The sequence below is a fragment of the Anoplophora glabripennis genome, unplaced genomic scaffold (genome assembly GCF_000390285.2).
Source record: "Anoplophora glabripennis isolate ALB-LARVAE unplaced genomic scaffold, Agla_2.0 scaffold31, whole genome shotgun sequence".
Lineage (NCBI taxonomy): Eukaryota > Metazoa > Arthropoda > Insecta > Coleoptera > Cerambycidae > Anoplophora > Anoplophora glabripennis.
In genome coordinates this window covers 249,007-272,305 of record NW_019416897.1, presented here as the reverse complement: position 1 = coordinate 272,305, position 23,299 = coordinate 249,007, and the positions used below count along the sequence as shown (strand labels likewise).

Here is a 23,299-nt window from a genome sequence, read left to right as displayed (position 1 = left end):
AAGGTCGGTGAGGTACGATATTAGAGAAAGTATAGGCTCTAGAGCTTCGGGAGTTTCGGGAAAAAAAATTTGATTAATAAATCGACCAAGAGAAATCGCTGGAAATAGTTTTCAAGTTCGTAGCTCGACCGCTAGTAGACGCAAATCTCATTTACGTCAATATGAAAATATATAGATGGCGTTACTTCAAAAGAACGCCGTTTTATGGATTTTTCTTAAAAACTTTAAACCCAATGCTATAGTGTTCTTTACATAAATGAATTCAGTACAAAAAATTGATGGTTATTGTGTAAGTTTAAAACTAACGAAAGTGTTGTTTATTTATTGGCGCTATTTATCCAAGTTTAGGTTGTTTCAGTCTCCCTGAAACTTTCAGTTAATCTCTTCACAGTTTATGAAGTTTTAATAACCCCGAACTTTTGTCTTTTTTTTTCCTTGGCAGCGCAAATGGGAATACTTAAAATTATCTTATGAGTAAATAATTTTCCACTTACCTTTCGTAAAGCTTTTGGTAATACATTTTCTGATATATATTCACAATTTTCGCTCCTTGTTCTACTTTTAAATAGTATTACTGTATTCCATGTCTATATTCTATAAATATCATTTTTTACCTTTGTACACGACGCCGAATATTTAATCTCCATTGAGTACCAGATAATAGATATTCAAGTACTTGGAAATACAACTAAAATGTAATAGAAATACTGATATAAACTGGAATTATTTTCTAAGTAAGGTGTGGTGGAAATGAAAGTACGGGTTTTTATTATGTATTTTATTGTAAATGCATATATGAGTTGGAATGTATTGTATAAATAAAAGACAATAATGCCTACAGATCTTATAACAAACACGAGGCTTACATTTAACATCGGATAAACCTTTTTCACAATCTTATCAAAATTTTTATAATGTTCACTGCCTCATTCATTATTTGGTATTTGCAATTGAATTGTTAGAAACCATTAAAACATGGATAAAGCGGACACCTTCTAAGGAAATCTTATAAATATCAATTTTAATTTTTTTAGGTGCCCTTCTAGGAATATTCACAAAAATAAATAATAATTTACAGAAGTTAGAATGTGTTCGACAAACCCCATAGGGGTCAAAAATAAAAAAACTGTACATTCACATTCGTAACTTAAAAGTACTATAATTCACAAATTATACAAAAAATTAAATTATAGAAAAATAAATTAAAATATAGTATAAAAGTATAATAACATTTGTACAAATACATACATGCTGACTTTTCATACACAAAAAATACTGACATTATTAACATTCTTAGGTACAGTCAGAACAGATTTTTTGTATCGTTAATTTCGGCCTATTTTGTTACAAAAATATCCTTCAACCAATAGTAATACTATACATATACGCTCTGCGGCATAACTATTCAATAAATCAAAATCAGCCTTAATAATTTCAAACAGGAAGCAATAAACTTTTCAGATTTTTGGTATCTCATAAGTATTAAATTTTAGAAATCAGTAACAGACGTAAAACCATAATAATTGGTAATATTTAACTCAAAGTTCAAGACAGTAATCCAAAATTAGCAGCATTGATTGACAGCGATAAGGAAAAATGCCTGAGATACCAAAAAATATGAGTAAAGTTCGTAGATGTACTGTTTATTACATTGATCAACTATGCTTTTAGCTTCTGTTATACAAGCTCGATGTCAGTATACACAAATTAGAACGTTTACAAAAACTTTGAAGTTAGTAGAAATATTAACATATAAATATTCTAAAGAATATCTGTATTCTGACTAGGATATTCTACAAATACTTTCGAACTCAATTACTTCATATAAATCCATTAAAATAATATGTACAAAAACTTACCTTACTACAACGCACACATCCAAGTTATTATAAACATTCAGTGAATATTCTGACATAGTACGTTTTGGCTTAGAGTATTATTGAAAATTCCGTAAAACGTCCCGATGGGATGACTCAGAGCGACAAGTCTTCGTCTTCCCATCGGGCGTTAAAAAATTTACGCCACAGTCCACGAGACTGTGACTGGTGGGCTCCTAAACTGTATCCAGTTAATCTATTGTGACTGTACAGGTGGAGTGACCTAAACTAGGTTTCGTACGTCTCGTTCGACCTAGGCCAGGTTAGGTTGCAGATTTCATGCAGTTCGGGCATATTCCTAAGCTTCGTCTGACAGAAGTAGTTCTTGGCCTCTGGACACCCGCAGGGATCGTCGTTGGCGTTGAGGGCGGGGATCACTAAAAAATCCGCCGCCGATACGCACTTCTTGTGCTGGTGCCGCGACTTGTGCTGGGTGCAATTCTTCGTCGAAAACCTCCCGTTCTTGTTGAACTTCATCATCATCACGTCCCTGTCCTTGTTCCTGTCCTTGCTGAAGGAAGCCAGGAGGTGGACGTGGCTGTTCCGGTGGTTCGTCGATACCATGTCTTTGAATTCGCAGAGGCCCAGAGAGTTGAATTTGTATTTCTGCAAAGAAAAATGGCACATATCAATATTGCTATTATATTTAAAATACAGGGTCTTCTACAACCCCTATTAGGCTATCGACTATGCACTTTAGATAGGAACTACAACGTAACAGAAATTTTATTGTTTGATATGTTCAATTGACCCTAAAAAATGATAAAACCGCGGAGTGCTACCTTTTAAAGGGGGTGCGTTTTTGAGAACGAAGTAAAAAGGCGGTACTTTCAGTTTTTTGAGTTTTACTCGAAAACTATGCATTTTTTCATTATAGTTGTCAGCAGTAAAGTTGTAGCAAATTGAATTTCTCATCGAAAAGAGACAAAAAATATTTTTTTTAACAAAAATATGCCCAAAACCGAGTAAAAAACCGAAAATATGCGTTTTTTTTTTGTTTTTGGCCCACAACTTTTTTATGAGAGGAGTTAGGTATAGGCATTGCTTCACAGAAAAAAAGTTAATGTTTTTTCCTTTAAAATAAGCGTTTCTAAAAGTACCTACGACTAATAGAAACCGAGATACATTGGATCAAAGTTGGCTACTTTTTGGATTTTTGGCCAATTTTGTTGCCCTTTTTTGACGATTTTCGTCTCATAGCTTTTTTCTGAGTTAATTCAGGCATATGTAATGCCTTAATCAAATGAAAGCTGGTTTCAAGACCTTTAAAATGGTGCCTGGTAGAAGTTTGTACAATTAAAATCAACCGAGATATGTCAATTTAACCAACGATACTTTTTCTTATTTTTATAAAATTTTTCTTACTTTCGGTATTATTTTGTCTAATAAAGTTATTTTTGTGAATGTGAAAGTTAAAATAAGTTTCTAGGTGATTGGATATTTATTTATTTAAACAACAGCTAATCATATATTTTCATTTAGTATATTTTCAATATTAATAACAATTTCGTCGTCATCATTTTCATCAATGTCCTCTTCAGAAAAATTAGGCTCATAAGCATTCTCACAATTTATTCCCATACATTCTTTGCGGGACACTGAACATTTTATTACCAACTTTCGGCAGCCACAGTTTCCTTGGCATCCTTTAATACATTTGCAGGCTATTTTTTCAAGTAAATTTAAAGGTAAATTTTTTAATTAAAAGTACAAAAATTATTAAAATTCGAAATTTTACAAGATAAATATGATTAATTGTTGTTTAAATAAATAAATAATATTATCCGATCACCTAGAAACTTATTTTAACTTTCACATTCACAAAAATAAATTTATTAGACAAAATAATAAATTTTTTTTATAAAAATGAGAAAAGTATCGTTGGTTAAATTGACATATCTCGGTTGACTTTAATTGTACAAATTTCTACCAGGCACCATTTTAAAGGTCTTGAAACCAGCTTTAATTTGAATATGGCATTACATATACCTAAATTAACTCAGAAAAAAGTTAAGATGAAAATCGTCAAAAAAGGGCAAAAAATTGGCCTAAAATCCAAAAAGTAGCCAACTTTGATTCAATGTATTTCGGTTTCTATTAGTCGTAGGTACTTTTATAAACGCTTATTTTAAAGGAAAAAACATTAACTTTTTTTCTGTGAAGCAATACCTATACCTAACTCCTCTCAGAAAAAAGTTGTGGGCCAAAAACAAAAAAAAAACGCAATTTTTTCGTTTTTTTTTACTCGTTTTTTTGGGCATATTTTTGTTAAAAATATTTTTTTTTGACTTCAGAAGGTGAAAAAATGCATAGTTTTCGAGTAAAACTCAAAAAACTGTAAATACCACCTTTTTACTTCGTTCTCAAAAACGCACCCCTTTAAAAGGTAGCACTCCGTGGTTTTATCATTTTTTAGGGTCAATTGAACATATCAAACAATAAAATTTCTGTTACGTTGTAGGTCCTTTGTACCCTCTTTTTTTACATAGTCAATAGCCTATATAACAAACTTTGACATATGATAACTGGGTTAATTTCAAACACCTTTTCTTATATGGACATAGATCCGATAAGTTTCTGTTTAAAAGTTACAAGCATTTAAAAAAATATAATTTCATATTTCAATCAAAGTAGCCTGATAAATGAAAATGATAGAATTGGTTAACATTAGATAACCTTTATTAACCAAATTAAGAAACCTGAAGACTATACAAGTTATTCAAAATGTGTCACCCTTGGCTCGAATATAAGGTTCATATTCGCTAATTAAAGATTCCATCACTTCACGTATGAGATTTGCATCATTTCTTATCTGGTTAGATGCAACCTGAATTCTTTCAAGTAACTGCTGACGGACAATGATTTCGAATTTGGTAGACAAGCTGCTTGATATGTTCCCATAAATAAAAGTCCAAAGGATTTAGATCTGGGGAACGCGGTAGCCATGCTATTGGACCGTGATGACATATCAATTTGTTCGGGAAATGATCATTTAACCAAACAGTTATTTGTCTCCCTCTATGTGGTGGTGCACCATCGTACTGATACCACAAATTTTGAACAATATTAAGCCCTACTTCATCGATGAAGTCAAAGAGGTTGTTTTCAAAGAAAGTTCTATACAGATCTGCATTCAAAGAATCATTTACGATCGATGAAAATGCTACCCCAACCGTCGACACTGAAACGCTGATGAAATCGTCTCGATCTAATTCCATCCAGATTTTGTAACTCCCAGATATGTTCATTGTGATTATTGACCACATGACAAGCGAAAAGAATCTATCATTTTGCGCATGTTGTTGAAGTAACCAGCATGTATCGCTTGTAGATTTCGGCGACGAAACTGATGTAACATTTCTCTGTTCAATAGACGCCACACAAAATTCCTTGATAATTGAAGATTACTTGCTATACGCCGAACACTACTTGAAGAGTTGTCACTAACACCATCTTATTATATCTTATTTATTTTGTATATTCGCTTCAGTAGGACGAATGGCCTTTTTTAGAGCGAGGTTACCTTCTCGAAGTCTACGAAATGATGCACTAAAGATTGTGCGGGCAGGTTGATGTCTATTATTTGGGCATCTTCATCGGTATTCTCGAGCTGCTTGTCTAGCAAAGACAATATCTGCATACTTTTCAGTAGTAAATAAATGCATTTTTTATTTAGCACTGTAACGCTAAATGTCAAATTAATAAATAAATCACACAAATAATAATTATTGTTATAGCAACCATCATTTTTATTTACCAATCTACTTTGATTCAAATATGAAATGATGTATTTTAAAATGATTGTAACTTTTAAACAAAAACGAATCATCTATCATAGAGCTTGTAAAACACCGTGTATACGGTTTTCTACTAAAAATTATACGTTTTACGACAACACTGCGATAGACTAAAGAATGACTCCTCTCATTAACTTCTAAAACGATTCCTTAGCACTCAACGATCCTTCAAATGTTGGATGTCAATCATTTACTGAAGAATCATTAAAGATGGCGATTTCAAACTTTTTATGGTGCACCACAAACTAACAAGAAAAATTGGTTATGATATTTGGAATTTATATGATCAAAAAATGTCTGTCACTTCCAATCTTTGAATGATTATAGAACTATCAGATGCGTTTTAAGAAAATAATATAACGCTGTCAAGAAATACCCATAAATGTCATCGTAGCATTGCTATTATGTCATGTTTGTTATCGTCTTCCGGACACCTTTGCAAATGTAAGAAACTATATGATAATTACACTATTTAGGACCATTCTTCAACCTCGGTTGTCTTTAAAAACAAAAATCTAGTCAAACAACAGCTGTGTTGCAGGTACGTGTATAAATAATGTTGCATGTAAATAGAAATATTAAAATTTTTATACGATTGTAAATTATGCAGCATGCACAATATTGCATGTTGACTACTAAATTAATTGGCAACAGTGTCATGTTTTATTTTGAATAGTTTAGGAAAGAAAGTTTAAACTAAGAACATAAAGTACACTTAAACAAGAATAATTGCTGTGTCTTTAGTTAAAATAACGATCCTATTATAAAGTGGAGTATTTAATACAGGATGTATTTTTATGTAAGGCCAGTTTTATGATAAAGAAACTAAAACTATACAATAAGAATGACTTATTAATTCAACGTCCTTGCTCCTATCCTCCAATCAAATCTATCTAACAACTATTTGAACTGTTGTGTAAGGTCAAGCGATATTTTACAAGAACACGATGGTATTGGAGAACAAGTATGACCTTAGAAAACATGTCACAATTAATAGGCGCCCTGTAATATATTTCTATTTTTTAAAACTGATCTTACTCAAAAAACTTGCCTCTTATGAAATATACTCCTAGGTTAAAGTATCTGCAACGTAAGGTTTTATAAACTTTGTAACGTTAAAAAAGTAAAATAAGTAATTAAATAAACTTACCCTTGCCACTAGTGCCGGTTTCTTATTCCGTCTATTACTCCAACATATAAACTTAGCAGCATTGGCATCATAAAGGTAAAAGCTTGCGCCTTTGGAAATTTTGTAGAGAGTTCCTGCAACAAGTGCGTGCATAAATAAAGCTTCAAATTACAAATAGCATGTAAAAATTGAAATTTTGCAGAGCAATTTCAGTAAAGGAAAGAGATGTATGTATTTATTAACACTCACCATCTCCTGTGTAGTTAGCCACTACGGTGTTGCCCTCTACATGAAGATATCCCTTGGCAAGTTCGTTATAAATTTTGACCTTCCACACGGGCCCAAAACAAGGCCAGTAGCACTTGTCATGGCCATACGATTCCTTCACGATGAACAAGAGCTGTAAATAAAAATACTTGTTCAAATATCTAATAAGTAATTTTTAAAGAGAAATGTCAGTATTAAAGTTACTAGCAAAAGAAACAAGAGTCCGCCCCACAGAGTCTAGCTCGAGAACAACGAGGACAGGTCAAAGATCACTAGCTAAGGTTAAGGAGGTGAAAGTTAATTTTGTAACAGATACATAACAATGCGAAACTGTCGTGCTTGTGGTTACAGCTTATCCATATAACTGAGTTTGAGAAGTTATTGATAATATAAAAAAATAAATTAATGAGAAAATATCATACTGCAAAAGTCTAAAATTATTCTAATTATTTTTTATTGCGATACTGAAAAAAAGTAAAATTTCGGAATTTGTTTTGTAACTGTATGAGAGATGTAATCGATTAATTTTTTTCAATTTCTCTTACTGAACCTATGCGTACGATTTTGAAATACGTTTGTAATAAAATATACCACGTTTGCACTGTAAATAATCAAAATTTGTTTCAAAACAAATTTTAGTTCTCAAATTTTCAATTACTGAAAAATTACGTTAAGAAACTAATATTATCGTAAAAAGTAATTTTTATAAATATGTTTTATTAAATGTACATTTAACGTTTGTGTTATTTCTCAGTAGGAGAAATGGAGAAAAATTTCGTCGATTATAATGAATATAAAAAATTGTTACTGGCAAATCCCATGCACTTTTAACTGAATCTGCAATAAAAAATGGGGGTTCCTATTTAAGATTTCAAAGTTACCCCCCTCCCCAACTTCAAGGGGTGGGGAGAGGGACTAATTTTAGCGGAATAATTAAATTGTGACTACTAACATTTTTTTAGGGTACGTATTTTTCGAGATATTTGAAAGCTTTAGGTTAAAAACACACCGTTATTATGTACTAAATTGCTATTGAATTTGACATTCTATCGATTTAACAAAATAAATGAAAGTTTATCCAAACGGTTTAAATTAGATGTACGTTAAATCGATATGTGAAAAATGAGTGAAATCAAATTTAAGTTCACATGTAACACTTCCTATATCTTTATAAATAATCCTTATTAAATTAATAAATGTACTACAATCTACTAAAGATAGAAAAACTGAGGCAGGACTAATAAATTTCTGGGAAAGTTCTACATACGACAGCCGATAAAATAACACACCTCTCATCCGTTTGTTACCTTTTTAGATAAATAATTACGGACATTATCTTGATAATATACGATATTTATAGCTCAATCGAACCACTGATATTGAAATTTAAATCAATTTGAAAGTGAAAAATAAGCGTGATAAGTTGACACGGTACAAATCCAATATTACGAGGGAACTTTCAAAATATACCCGCCCCAAACAAAATAATTCCTTGACGATTTGTTGTTTTTATGGTTAATTCACTGCTCAAATGGATACTTTTTCATTACTGTATTGGATAAACATTTAAGAAAAATAAATAGAGTCCGGAATCCGAATTACCACCTTCATAATTTCTAAATATTGACTATTGAATTCATTTGAATAATAATTTTAACTGTTTAAACTAAAAATGAATCTTTGAATAGAAAGTTAGCAGTACCTCGGAACATTTAGAAATATAAACTTTTACTTATTTGTGCAAAAATAATAATTATTATTTTTCGATAGTAATTACAAATGTGGCAATAGTGCTATAGCTCAATTTTTCTATAATTTTGGTTGACAAATTGTGCTTTTACTTTTATATATTTTCTTCATTTGCAGCTACATAACTAGTATTTGTCTTAACTCATGTTGGATACTACCAATTTCATCACTTCCATGGAATATGACCTAACAAGACAAGTAATTTTTTAAAGAAAAATGATTTTGGGGATCCAGCTTTTTGATGAGTTGAAAACTTAAATAATTTATTTATTGTTTGGTAAGTAAAACAATTTTACAATTTTGTAATTTGTATTTCGCTTCAGTGTTTAAAAAAAGAAGGTAAAGAATCACCGTCGTGGTCATTTATTGTATTACATAAATCGATACGGGTCACTATAATTAACGAAATTTAAAAATATGTCATCTTATTAACAAATTTAATAAACATTTCCCTCGTTTACATTGTGATGGACAGTAATGAAACGTCGTTCTTGATAACATATTGAAAGACATAAAATAAATCTACTCTTACAACTGCCATACTGGATATTTTTATTTAATCTAGTCTTTATGTTCACTGAGTGTAATATTCCGAGGTATATGGTCGAAATGAACAATTTCGATTATTTTGGCAGAAACAGACATCAAATTTTAAATAACCTAAAAGCGTCGATTACATAGTCAGTATATCGAAAAGAAGGAATTGACAATATTAGGTACTGTCGCGTTTGAAAGCCACAAACTACAACAAAATGAGACACATTTCTAAATTTCTTAGTGACGCTATAGTAGTAATCCATTATTATTTCTTTTGTCAAACACAAATATAATAATCTTATTTGATACCACAGGATATAAGTTGGCAAAATTTAGCAAAATATGGTTAAACATTTTTGTTTGAGTTGGGTGTTTTTTCAATTCCCTCGTATTAAAAAAGAATAGTGGGCCGTACTCACCATGATAATGAATAAATAAAGTATCGCTTTGCCTGGTCGTTTTAGTATCCTGCAACAAACAGAAAAGGCATGTAAATAAATAAAATCAAACGAATAATGCGACATGGATATATGTTTAATTCCTAGTAAATAAACCAGTTGGAAGTATCGATTTACGTCAGCGGTATCGGATTTCAGAATAATGTTTTACCGCAGAATATACAGTATAATTGAAACAAATACATGCACTGGGCTGTAACGGTTTTGTTGGTTGCAACAATGAATTACTTTTAGAAAAAACTCGGAATATGGTGTAATATTTACCCATTTATTTAAACATCTCTTAAGTAAAGTCTTTCCAACATTATTTCAAAGAATAGTCGAAAATATTATTAAAATGTCACTTTGACATGTTCTGGTATCATAATAACCAAAGCTGCCATATTTGAATCGTTTAATTATTTCATTATTTATATTTTTCATGTGTTCGTTGTTTAAATGGCAAACACTCTGTATAATAAAAGGTGTTTATGTGTGGGTTATTGGATGTGTGCATTAAAAATTCCTCCTTGTCCGTGATGAAATCCACAATTTAGCAATCTGACGTATAAATAAAACAATACGCAGTATGCAAATATTCGTCGATTTGTTAAAAATTACAGCTGCCAATTTATGTTTATTGTTTGGTTTTATTAGTGGTTTCATTTGAATCCCACAAACGCATTCCACAAATATTTATTTCATAATCTCGCATGCTCCTGTATGTGCAATAATTTTACTACTGTTTTGCATTTTTCTTACGAAACCAACCGTCAATGCCATGCGTTCAGAAAAACAACTATTGTTCTTACCATCGCCATCAAATAATCGGTTTGTTTGAAGCAGCTGTAGTCAGAGACAGAAAATAAATCATCCACCAAAAGAACATTATTTACTTATATCTTTAATTATATTTCTGACATTTATATTATTATTATTATTAAAATAGTGTTAAAGTGATGAGGAATCTTATTATTGTTAAATGTGGGAGACAAATAACAAACCTCTGTTGCACTGTGATTTCATGAAGGACTTACCGGCTATACTCTGCTATCATTCTCTGACACATGGATTTAGCTCATGCCGCACAACAAGAAAATCGGAATTCGCGCAAACAACCCGCCACGCATACGGTCCAAATGTAGGACCGTAAATGACAAGAGACATTTTTCGTTTACTCTTATAACACGGATTAATTGTCAATCATACGGTCACAAGTAGAGCCGACGCCTGTGATAAGAGCAATACTCGTTAGAAGAAAAAAAATTGACTCGCCTTCTTAGTGCTGACCGTCGACCGCTTGTGAGGATGGTGCCGCGAGTGTGTTCGCTAAGTGTTGTTACTTGTAAGGGACTTTTTCAATATGTATCGATGAGTCTCAACGGCCTTCGCTACTACAGTTTGTTTATGCTTATTCCGATGGGCACACTTTTACTTAAAAATCAATTGGAGAGGTTACATTTGAAGGAAAAAAATAGGTTACACTGAGAAACAGTGATTTTAAACGTTCAAGTAAACTATTTCCTTTAAACAAAGGACAAAGAAGACATTATTCCAATATGCTATTAAATTCGATCCCTTATTATATCAATATAATAACTTTTCAATAGCTTTGTCTTCTCAAGAAGCTGCCTTGTTTGCCATATGACGCCAAAACCTATCACTAAAATATTTTGGACATCTACGTGCAGTTGTGTGACGATTTTAAGTGTTTTCAGAAATGGTTTGGGGAAAATTAAGAGCTAAAAGGTAAAAATTTAATTGCGGCGGCCTTATAATAGGTTTAGAGCGACGGAAAGCAGATGCTAAAATGATGGGATAGATAATTGGCCAATTTATACGCAGGTGGTCTAATGATGAGGAAGTTGGCAAAACATTTTTAATCGTCCGATTCTGAAGCAAAATAATCTTCTATTATTTTTTTTAAACTTACAGAAAAGAAAAAAATTAAAGTTTTGAGTTTATCTGACATCCACTCAATGTATTAATTTAAAGCATTTTTTCTCTCCTTTAACGAATATATTTGTTTGGACAATATTTTTTTAGTATATTACCAGTTAAAGTTTAGTTGATTCCAAGATTTAATCAGTTGACACTGAAATACATGTAATATTTTTCAATTAATTCGTCTATTCTAAGCTAGGAAATCCTAGCTGCTTACGTTAATCAAGCACTTGAATCGTGCGAGGCAAAGGGACTCACGTTATTCACGTTATTGTTAATATCAACATCAAAATGTTTTTTTGCCATTTCCTGTTGCTTCACTATCAAACTCAAAATACTCCGAACCTTTCGGTGGTCTAGACAGCTCCAAACATGAAATCATCAATATAACCAGTGATAAAATCAATTTACTAAAATTTATTCTTTATTCATCTACTTTATAAGCATCAGGATTTTTTCTGGAAAAATAGAATTGTTTGGCAAGCAAGGTATCAATTAAAACAATAATAGTATCCAGACTCTATTTAATGAAAGGTACACTAATCAGTTAAATGGAAACAATTCATATAAGAGATCTAGACAGCCTTCAACTTACACCAAAAGACCATGGACGGGTACAAACAGCAAAGATAAATACCAACCAGATGATTCAGTCCCATTCCTATCTCCAAGATTTTTTCTGAGGAGGAGAGACCAAAGGTCAAGATATCTAAACCCCCAACAAGTAACCAGTGATAGTTGCTAAGAAAACCTATAAATCAAGCTAGAATATCCTAAATATTTGACACTTGCAAAATGGGAGAATAGTGCCCAGATTCTGACTCAAACCTTTCTTCAATTTAGAAACTTAAGAGTACGTTTTCCATTGGAAAGCTCCTAATCATTATTTTCTGAGATTTGGAAGGACCTACTTTAGAACACCTTCAGAGAAAGGATAATACAATTTGCGGGAAAATTTACGATATCAATGTTGTGCAAGTGCTGCTCTGTTTGAATTCTGAAATTTTCCATAAGTTATATGGAAGATCTTAAAAAATCCACTACTACTGATTATAATTTACATAAAATATTATTCCTCCAATTCAGTCAGTATTTAGATCAAATAACAGCACTGTCACAGCTTTATCTCGTGTAGTCGATGATGTACTTCATAATGCTGATTATTTTGGGTATGATTTACGTTGTACATCGCTCTTATGGAAAGTTATCTCATCGAACTCAAATGGTACACTTAAAATCCAAAGCATCTGAGCTTTTATCTCTCAATACAAAGTCCCACAGGGATCTGTTTTAGGCTCCTTGCTATTTTCTATATTTATTTAAGATTTCTAGAAATTAGTTTCTCTTTGTAATGCATCACTATGCAGACGACACTTATATTTTGGTTTTAGTTTAAATGTCCAAGTATCATTTCGTATAATTTACACTACTACATATTTGATTAAATTAGGTGACATAAACACTGATAGGTTGTCAGGTAAAATATCTTGTTAATTCATATACATAAAACTGCCACCTTTACTCATTAGCAAAACTTATATATACATATTTATTATAGTAAAATATTTTTAAGGTTAAGTTGAAAAGCAACTGCAACTGAACATTCATAGTATTCTATTTGTATGCTTTTATCTCCAATTGAATTAACTCAATGTTGCTCTTGCTTATCCAATACAATCCTAGATTATTCGTATTTAGCTGCTACAACTGACATTTCCACATTTCTAGGGGAGCTTTAACCGAAAGGGCCATCACATTCGGAAACAGATTATATGTTCTCGACAAAATAGGTGGCCCCAGCAGCGTCGACAGCAGGCAGCTAATAGGCCTTACGTCCTTTATGAACTGGTCATTCTCAGTCGCTCCAGCTGACACCGTTTCCAAAAGAATCCGTAATCCTCGAATCTTTTCTCGATAATCGCATTAGTGACGGATTATAGTATTGTGTTTAAACGGCGTATAAAGATCGGCGGGTACATACAGAACCATTCATGGTGTCAGTCACTTGACTGCGTGTGTGTGCGACTACTATTTAGTCCAGTTGAAGGGATTACGTTTGGTTTTTGTTTGTTTAGCATGAAAGTGACAAGGCGTCACTTCCCTAAAGGGATTTTGTTAATGAAAAGACGAGACAAAATAATGTTAAGAACAGTGGAACACTGGTACTGGAGAAAATTATTTTATATAATCTTAAAATTTTAGTGTGAAAAAATCCATTTTAAAATTCATTTATTTTCTTTCCTTCTTCTTTTGTTTTAAAATGAAATTATATGGAAAACAAATGACATCATATAACTAAGTGTACTAATATAAATATTGAATAGCAATGGTCCTAAATACAGAGCTTTGAGGCACCCCAGAAGGAGCAACAATGTTGTTGGATGCAAAACCTCGATAATATGCAAATTGGTATCTTTTAACAAGGTGACAGACGTATAATAGTTGTAATTGTCAATTATATTTACTAGACAGTTAAAAAATGTGTGCAAAAAAATATTTTTTATACATCTAGGAATTTCCTACATGTGAACCTTGTAAACTAATGTCTTGAGATGTCCCCAAACAAAAAAGTCAATAGGGTTCACATCGGGCGATCTGGGTGGCCAAGATTGATCTGGTTCTTTCTGGAACTTTCATTTAAAAATTCACGAGCAGTCAAATTAAAATGTGGGAGAGTAGTTCAGGTAAAACGTTTTCAAAAACATGTCTGTAGAAGGCACCGCTCTAGAACGGACCAAATTAATTTATGATTATGAATAACATTAAGATTTGCAACTATCTTTCTAATACTAGTATTTGGCTCTTCTTCAATTTCGTGTACAATAGCTTCTTCCAAATCAGGCGTTCTAACACTCAAATATCCTCCAGGACTTGGACCTTTCTGAAATGAGCCTGACTGAAAGATGTTGAAAAACATTTCTTGGATTTGGAGTTGGATGACCTTCCATCTGCATTTGAATACGCATAAGCCATTATTAAAACTTAATCTTTTTAAAAATGATCTTAATTTGACAATACACAACATTAAATAAGATGACGGCTTGTTTTGCATGGCCTCCCTAAGATATATTTAAGTAATTTAAGTAACTGTAAAAATGCACTTGATCAAAAAAAAATCAATTTTGTTGTTAATCGGTTTGGAATTCAAAAAAGTATAAGGGAACAAAAGGTAAAGATAGTACAATGGCGCTTATGATGACCTATTTTAATTGTAATATTATACAGGATAATATATTTTTTTTGGCAAATAATGATTGATTATACCCAAAACTCCGCCACTGGTAAGTTTCAAAAGCTGGTAATTTTTTATTTTATATCTACTGTCATACTATATATGCACACCGAATTTGGTAAAATTCTCTCAAGTGGTTTAGAAATTCAAAACTGATTTTGTTTTAATTTTTGACACGCTGTAGCTTGACAGTGGCTGTCCTAAGACCCCACAATTGTATAACAAAAAACCTTTATTTTTGATCACAGAATACGCCCCTGGATTTTTGACCTCTACTTATGAAACACCCTGTATATACGGTGGATATTTGTAAACATTTTTCTGCAAATTTTTTATAAATTGATCAGTCCAATTAAAAATTATTACACAGTTACAGATGCTCACATAATTTTCTTAAGTAGGTCAATTTTTTTAAAGATTGCCTCAATGTAATAGTATTTTTTCTCGGAAACTTATTGTTATTGACTTACGATCAATTTTCTAGACAATGAAGGCTATTGGAGCTCTTTAAACCTTTAGAATTTAAGCAGTTTTCAATGCCCAGTCTATTACCAACAATAAGTGTACCAAATTTGAAAAAACATTATTTTACCGCAAATATTAGAGCAAAACATTGAAAAGTACTTTGAGATTATGCAACTCTGTAAGTTATATCTCCAAATATACACTACACAAATTTCATTTAAACAAAAAAAAACTCTGGCAAATCTGCTTGACAGATGCTTAACAGCAACTAAACACTCTTGTGACTGACTGCGCTCCTTACACCCCCTAGCGGCGCCCATGCTCCCAATACGTCCACAGTTTTATCGTCATCACTAATATGGGTCGTCTAGTCACCGAGATCCGAGTGATTCATGGTGCTTAACCGCAAAGAGCACCATATCGCACGTTAGAAGTGTCAAATCTCTTAAAATTCTCATCTGAGACGAATCTGAAGGCGCCAGACGCTGCTCTGCGGTCTAAGAACGCTCGCCTTGGCGCTCGTGATATTTTTTTGGATCGACAGACGTATAAATTTCGTTCCTGATGCCGTTGAAAGGTTCAGTTTCGTTATAAATTATTCATATTACGGGTAACGCGATACCGAAATCGATCTAAGTGGCTTACTTCTATCTAGCTGCACTGTTGATAAACAGTTTCTAGTCTCGGCATTAATTAGGCTCGTATCTACTCAAGGCGAGCAGTTTTTGCAAATTAACATAGAGTATCGCATTTGCTTAGTGATCAACTAATGTACACGGAGATAAACGTTTATTAAATTTTTCATTTGCCCCGTACAATCAGCAGGATCGATTATTAACATTATAAATTCATGAAATTTAAGATATAGGAGTTTAAGGATGTTCTGATCCTTTAGATAGATAGATAGATTCACATATGGTCAATATTTCAATATATTCGTACAAATGTGATATGTAACTCTGAACTGTAAAACAGTTGTTATTGTTATTGTTCAATTAAAAATATTATTCTTGACAACTTAGCACGGAAAATGATATTTCCTTCATCAATATCCACTCCCAAAACATGCAATGAACTATTATTATTATTTTATTAAACAAAAACAATTGCTGAGTTTTATCTGGATTGAGACAGAATCAAGGATCAAGGATTTCACACTGACACTTGTCTTAAACAGAATGGTATCATCAGCAAAGAAAATGTATTTATTTGTGGATATAAATTGAAAATAAAAGTGGTCCTAGTACGGAACCCTGAGGTACTCCGCACCGAACTAACTGAATGTCAGACTTAATATTATTAACTGAAACATATTGTTTCGGATTTTTTAAATATGTTTACCATAATAAAGCTAGTAGTCCCCTTGCCCTATAATATTCCAATTTTTTTTATAAATATACCATGGGAAACACAGTCGAATGTATTGGCTGGATCACAAGCTGTAATAGCACAATATGAACATTTCTCAATTCCTTCAATAACAAACTTTGTTAGTCTAGAGACAGCATGGGTAGTAGAAAGGCCACTTTTAAATTTCTACACTCTGTATATATATCTTCATATAAACGGTGTCTTTTTAGAGACACTTTTCTACTGTTTTGATCGACTAATTTACATCGAGAGAAGTTTTTAAAACATTTGTCAACGTGCTCACAATTAAAAGAAATATTATATTTTTGTCCACTAATATAGGCAAAGTTTTAATATACATGAAATCAAGAAGCACCTGTTTTAAATTTGTCCATACATACTCGTAAGAATCAGCAAAGCATTCCAGTAAAAACTTCCGTCGCCATTTTCCCTGGGAGGAAAAGGGATATTTCAGTTTTGTAAAATTAGAAATGATAATAAAATAGCAAATATATCACTAACTTTAAAAAAAAATTATAAAGTTCATTGTCTTCATTGTTCATGCAAGAAATATGAAAAAAATTCATTGATGTATTGAAAACAGTTGAACATTATGTTTCTAATATTTGCACACAAAAGTTAAAAATTGTTAGAGGTACTATATCTTAAAGTCATAAATTAAAATGTTGTTATTCTTTGCTTTTGCAATTTTGTCTGAATTTATACATATGTAAAACCGACACTGATGATAACTGTTCCAGTTTGAAACGTCACAAAACTGTTACAAGTAACATGTTACTAGAATCTGAAGAAAATCTGCCAGTTAACTGGCATACTAATAGATTTGTATTTAATAAAATCGATAATAAGATGAAACGTCGTATTATTTTATTTCGGCGTAGCTGTTCAACTAAATTAAAAAATATTACAAATCAAACGTGAAATTTGCATTTTTCGAAGGATTTTTCATATTAAGGAAAATGTTTTGATTTTTTTATTTTATTTGATTATTCCCCAAGAATACATATTGCTCGTTTCCCTACTTATAATATTATTGCATCGAATTTGAAACATTGTTTTTCATTCGACGAAAACAAACTATACATACATATACACCTAGTCGTTGACGGAAGATGTTTTAAATTAATTTTTAGATATAATTCCGAAAATAGTACAAAGCACTTCTGTAGTTGATTTGAATTTATCCGAATAAAATGTAAAAATTAATTTTAACCTAAAATATCCAGAATTGATCTGCGAAGTACGTAAAATCCATCAGAAACTGGCATTGCACACAAAATAAAAAATAAATTACTAATCTTTAAAAATAATAATAATAATTTAGTAAGCTACACCGAACCCTTCTCTTGCATCTAGCCGGGGATATTTTTAACTGGTTGACAAGACGTCGAGAGGCTTGTGTAGTGATTAAATAAGGATTTAGCAGCATATTAAGTGCTGTCAGGTGCATTAGTCAACTTTGAGGTCGATGCAAGCCCAACTTGAAATATTACGGAATGAAAATAGAAAAATGTCGTATGCAACGATCTGGAATTAATTTAAAAGCGGTTTTGATATCCTCCCATCCTGCATTAAGGCAAAATGATCTACTTATGGGTAACCAAGACATATTTGAATTATTCTTATAAGGAGAAAATGCAACACGAGAAGAAATTTTGAAACAGTAGCCGCTGTTATCGATATCATTTATCAGATACGTTTGCCTTTTTGGATAACACTTTGGAGCGGTGTTTGGTATTCAACAATTCGCGTAGGAAGTGCTTTTAATCGGGCCATCAAATAGCTGTAAAGAGCTTACATCGAGAAAGTTTTTTTGGTTCACACTGAGAAAAAACATAATTTTTAATGTTACCATAAATTTAGGAGATGATAGAACATTAATAAATACGACGATTTTCCATGAGCAACATAAGCCTATCGTCTTTTGTTTTTGACATACAGGGCGTCGATCTTTTCCAATAATACAGTGGAATGCATTGAGATTTTCGTTAGCTACGATCTATCTAAGTAACATTTTTATGAAGTATCTCTTTTGGGGTTATGTTCTTCACAGAATGTAAAATTTATTTTTGCATAAAAACGTAGTCTTGTCGAAATGCTTTAAGCACACCATCTTGAGCTCCTATTCTTTATACAGGGTGTCTAGACACGAATTGCCCATATCACAACGGTAGTCAAAAAATATATGTAACTTAAGTTCAAATATAAATATGTAACTTACATCCAATTGAATACATTATTACCTTAGCCCGACACAAAAATGCTTGTTCTACTTGGAAGACCCAAACAACGTTATACATTAGACCAAACCACAACCCGAATTGAGTTCGCTTGAATTTTAAAAATAAATTAAATAATTGTCAAGCTATTAAATGCGCTATCGCACAGGTATGCAACGTAAATACCTTAAACAATTACACCATTTTAAAGCCTAAAGTAACGACACACTGACTTTATTTTAAATGCATGCATGGTAAAGGCTAGTTGCGTCCTGGTTTCTCAAAATTATCAGTGTGATAATAAAGGTTAACGACAGTAAAGGTAAACTCTGCCGAGAAAAATCAATATCGTATTACTGCAAATTGCAAAGTTAATGTCGAGAGGTTGACCCGCAGGCATGCTAGGGGTGACCGAGGCAATTCAATTGGACTCTTACAAAATGTTAATAATATGGACATTTTTAAGTATACCGGGGAAAATATTCCTACTCCAATGCCCTCTATCTCCGAAACGATGCGATTTAGGAAATAAGTGTATATCATGAATGAATATTACTTTAACCTGTTCTGTCGATTCCTGAAGTTATCCAGATTAAACCTGAATCACCTTGTACTTATAGAAAATTTGTTGTACCGAAAATCAAGCTCGTCAGTTGTTATCAAAAGGCTAACTGATTGATTTTAGTACTTTTCCTTTCTTATTTTCATTGTTACAATTGGTTGAAACAAGTAAACTGAATCAATGAATCAATGTAAGTTTAGGGGAAAATTCTAAAGTCTCTGACAGATAGATAGTAGGGAGTCTCTGGATGATTTTTTTTTTATAGAGGATACAATTAAAATAGTAACAGTAATTCCGCTGTATTGCACGATGTAGTGTATTTTTGAATTTTCGGTATCTATTGTGCTTGTCGCCAGTAAGGGTTAAAGAAGTCCCGTACGTGCTACGTGTGTAGAGAAGCATTAGCTTTACTGGAGTTTCTAATAAATTGAGGTTTCGATGATGTACGTCACCATCATCACCAAGAAACACAGTTAGTTGGCACTTGGTATATCATGGACGGCATTTTGAAAGTTTATCACTGTTTACTAATTACTTCTGAATAATACATTGTCATTGTATCTTCTACCTTTCTCTGTCCCTGGCAAAAAATAAATGTATCACAAACGAATATGATAGTAATATTCAGTTCATGAGCTTTTGTTACTCGAAACACTGCTCATAAAAACGTTAGACATGCAACAAATTCAATTCTTAATTTTAGCATTTTTCCTAAAAGTGTTCAGTGAAACACTCATGAGTGTGGTTTAACTTTGAGTGTATTTTCAGTGTGACATTTACTACCCAATACGTTACAGTGACCAACATTTTTCTTGGTTCTGCTTCATCATCAAACACTGCTTGAATTGCAGTAGGTTACCCCAATTACCCCTGCACCAAGGCAAAGCAGCAGCGAATGCAAAATCGTAATCGAACCCGATGGGTATTTGTCACGTTCGTCATTCTATAAACCACAAAAGTTTAAATTAACACTCTGATTTATTGCCCTATTAACGTTGAACTTCTAATTAATGGCAATAGGCAGCAGGTAGGTACCCCGCGCTCTTAAAAAATCATTTACCAAAATACCGGCTCGGATAATAACCTAGTCGTACGGAATATTAATGGGCCCCCGAAATAATAGTGTGCCCAAATTAATCACTTGCGATAGTAGTTTGCATAATTATTGGGTATTATAGTCTGGATTACATGCATTTTGTACTTAATACGGATCCTTGCTTTGATCTCAGTAGACTTTGAAAAGAATCCGCCCCGATATTCATCAATTTGTGAAATTTTTCTAACTTTACTTACCTCGATTTTAAAAAAGAGGAGCTTAATTATTTTTTTTTATTAAATATGTAATGACGCTACGATATAAGTGAAATTTTATAAGACACTGTAAAAAAAATTCACTCAAATTCACTCAATTGTACTCAATAATGCATCAGTTTATGTCTATACTCCATTAAGTGAAATATTCACTCTATTAGTATGAGCACAACTAATATTTTATGAGTGAACAGCAACAGTCTATTGCAACTATTGCAACAGTCAGTAATGAGTGAATTTTACTCAAATCCGAGTTTCTTCTAACTATCAAGAGAGTTTTGGCTCTATTCTGAGTATGTGAAACCAATCAATAAGAGTGAGTGAATTTTACTCAAATCCGAGTTTCTTCTATCAAGAGAGTTTTGGGTCTATTCTGAATATGTAAAACTCATTATTAAGAGTTGACTTCTGTACTATGAAAGTTTCGCATGTTTATATTCTCTTTAAATTTTAATTTAAATATCATTGCATTAAAGTCATAAACTACTACACTGTAAAAAATCGGTGTGAGTGAAAGCAATAAAAGTTCGGAGTGAATTCATTGAGTGAAGTTATTGAGTACATTTTCACTCAATATTGGCCATTTTGATCATTTTACTCATTTGTATATTGTTGTTTGTATATTGTTGAATATTTAAATTAAAATTGAGTACTTTCACTCAAATATAGGTACTCCTTAAATACATTTTTCATGTAAACTCGTATTTCTGTGGTTTCTACACAAATCTGTTTTAGAAACAATGTGTTAGGTCTCGATTAAAGGAGTTGATTAACTGATTGGACGAATAGATTGCAATAACTTATACTGAACGTTAAAGACACGAAAGTAAATATAGGTAACAATTTAACTATCCGTTTATTTAACCAAATATTAATCGAGTCAATACATTATTGTTTTTAATTATTGTAATCAAACCGTAATTTTGACATAATTTTGACCAAAATAACCGGATTAACGGACACTTGTTCAGCACTACACGCCACGAGATGACCGAATGGGGACGATGGGAATAGACAAAGACAACGCACGACAACCACTCAATAATGAGGACATTTACTCCGATACAAGTGCACCAAATACGAGTTTATCTGCAGAATTTATCTAACGGGTACCTATATTTAAGTGAAAGTATTCTGTTTTAGTTCAAATATTATCACAAATGAGTAAAATTATCAATATGCTCAATATTGAGTGACAGTGTACTCAATAATTTCAGTCAATTGCTTTCATTCACATGGATTTTTTTACAGAGTATAGAGGACAGCTTCAAAAAAAATTTGATGGGTTTAAATCCGGACAACACAGAGGCTACTCATAGCCTCTATGTTGTCCTGATTTGCACCCATCTGTTTTCAAAACATTTTTTTTCATTAGTTAGATCTTGTAGATAGATTAATTTTATATTAAGTTACTCTTGTAAATGGGACGCACAATTCCCAGTGCAAGGGGATGAAGATTAAAATTTTTCGCTTGTCGCGGAAATTCTCTCGAAAGGTGAACGCTCTCCGCGATCTAATTCCAGGTTGTTTCATTTACGATCGAGCCTCATTCGCGCGTTCGATAGTCGTCGTTTGTTTTCTCGCCCTGGCACCTCCGATATTTACCGTGCATCATTGTTAAAGTGGTTATCTAAAGCAAACAGCGCACTTACTACATGTCAAATAGAGAGCTCCAGCGGGTAAATAAGCCAAATTTGGGTTACGTCTCCAACGTTCAATCAATATTGTTGTTTCGCAATGCGGTGGTCCTGGAGATTTTTTCACGTGATGCCGCTTGGTACACTCAGAAAAGGGTTTAAAGCTACCGCTAAAAAATTGACAGCGTTAAATTCTCTTAATTGAACATACATTCCTGTAGCGTAAAATTGAACAAACTAATCGAAACGATAATTTAAGGAAATAGAAGAACCAGTAATATAAGATGTACCTAAATAATGAAAAACTGGATATATTACTTTAAAAACCTCAGATTGTCGTTGTTTCTATAAAAAAAATATTCATGTAAATTGTGGGTGTTGTTTCTGGGTTATTAATTATGATTTAATGCTTATGTAAATTGTAAATACGGAAAAATATATTTGATTCTAATAAATTAAGGAACAAGTTTCATAAGATTTTTTTTTAAATAATTTTTCTTTCTGATTTACTATTTTATTTTATTTGCTTCATTACTGTTGTTATTGATTTCAAACGAACACGCTATAATAACATTTTTATAGTCACTTTTGATGTCTAGATTTTGATAGATTGATTTTGACTGATTCAGGGATTTGAATATACAGGGTGTTGCACCTAAGAGGGATTCTTCTGTAACTGTGCAACTGTAAAATTTATAAAAAAATGGTTTTAATAAAAGTTGCCTGGAATCGTGTGGGTCATTTAAATAAAATATTTTTAGCTTC

The 23,299-nt window shown here is 32.2% G+C and overlaps 1 protein-coding gene across 3 annotated transcripts in view; it reads right to left on the bottom strand.

The window, feature by feature from the left end:
- Window positions 1-781: 781 nt before the first annotated feature.
- LOC108905742 overlaps window positions 782-23,299 on the bottom strand; it is a 157,886-nt gene continuing 135,368 nt past the window's right edge. For all 3 annotated transcript variants that reach the window (XM_018708748.2, XM_018708750.2, XM_018708749.2), the window contains 4 exons: window positions 9,776-9,824; window positions 7,053-7,203; window positions 6,825-6,937; window positions 782-2,483 (listed from right to left, as the gene is read on the bottom strand). In XM_018708748.2, coding sequence (XP_018564264.1) covers window positions 2,106-2,483; window positions 6,825-6,937; window positions 7,053-7,203; window positions 9,776-9,824 — 691 coding nt within the window. In that variant the 3' untranslated portion in view covers window positions 782-2,105. The remainder of the gene's footprint in view (window positions 2,484-6,824; window positions 6,938-7,052; window positions 7,204-9,775; window positions 9,825-23,299) is intronic.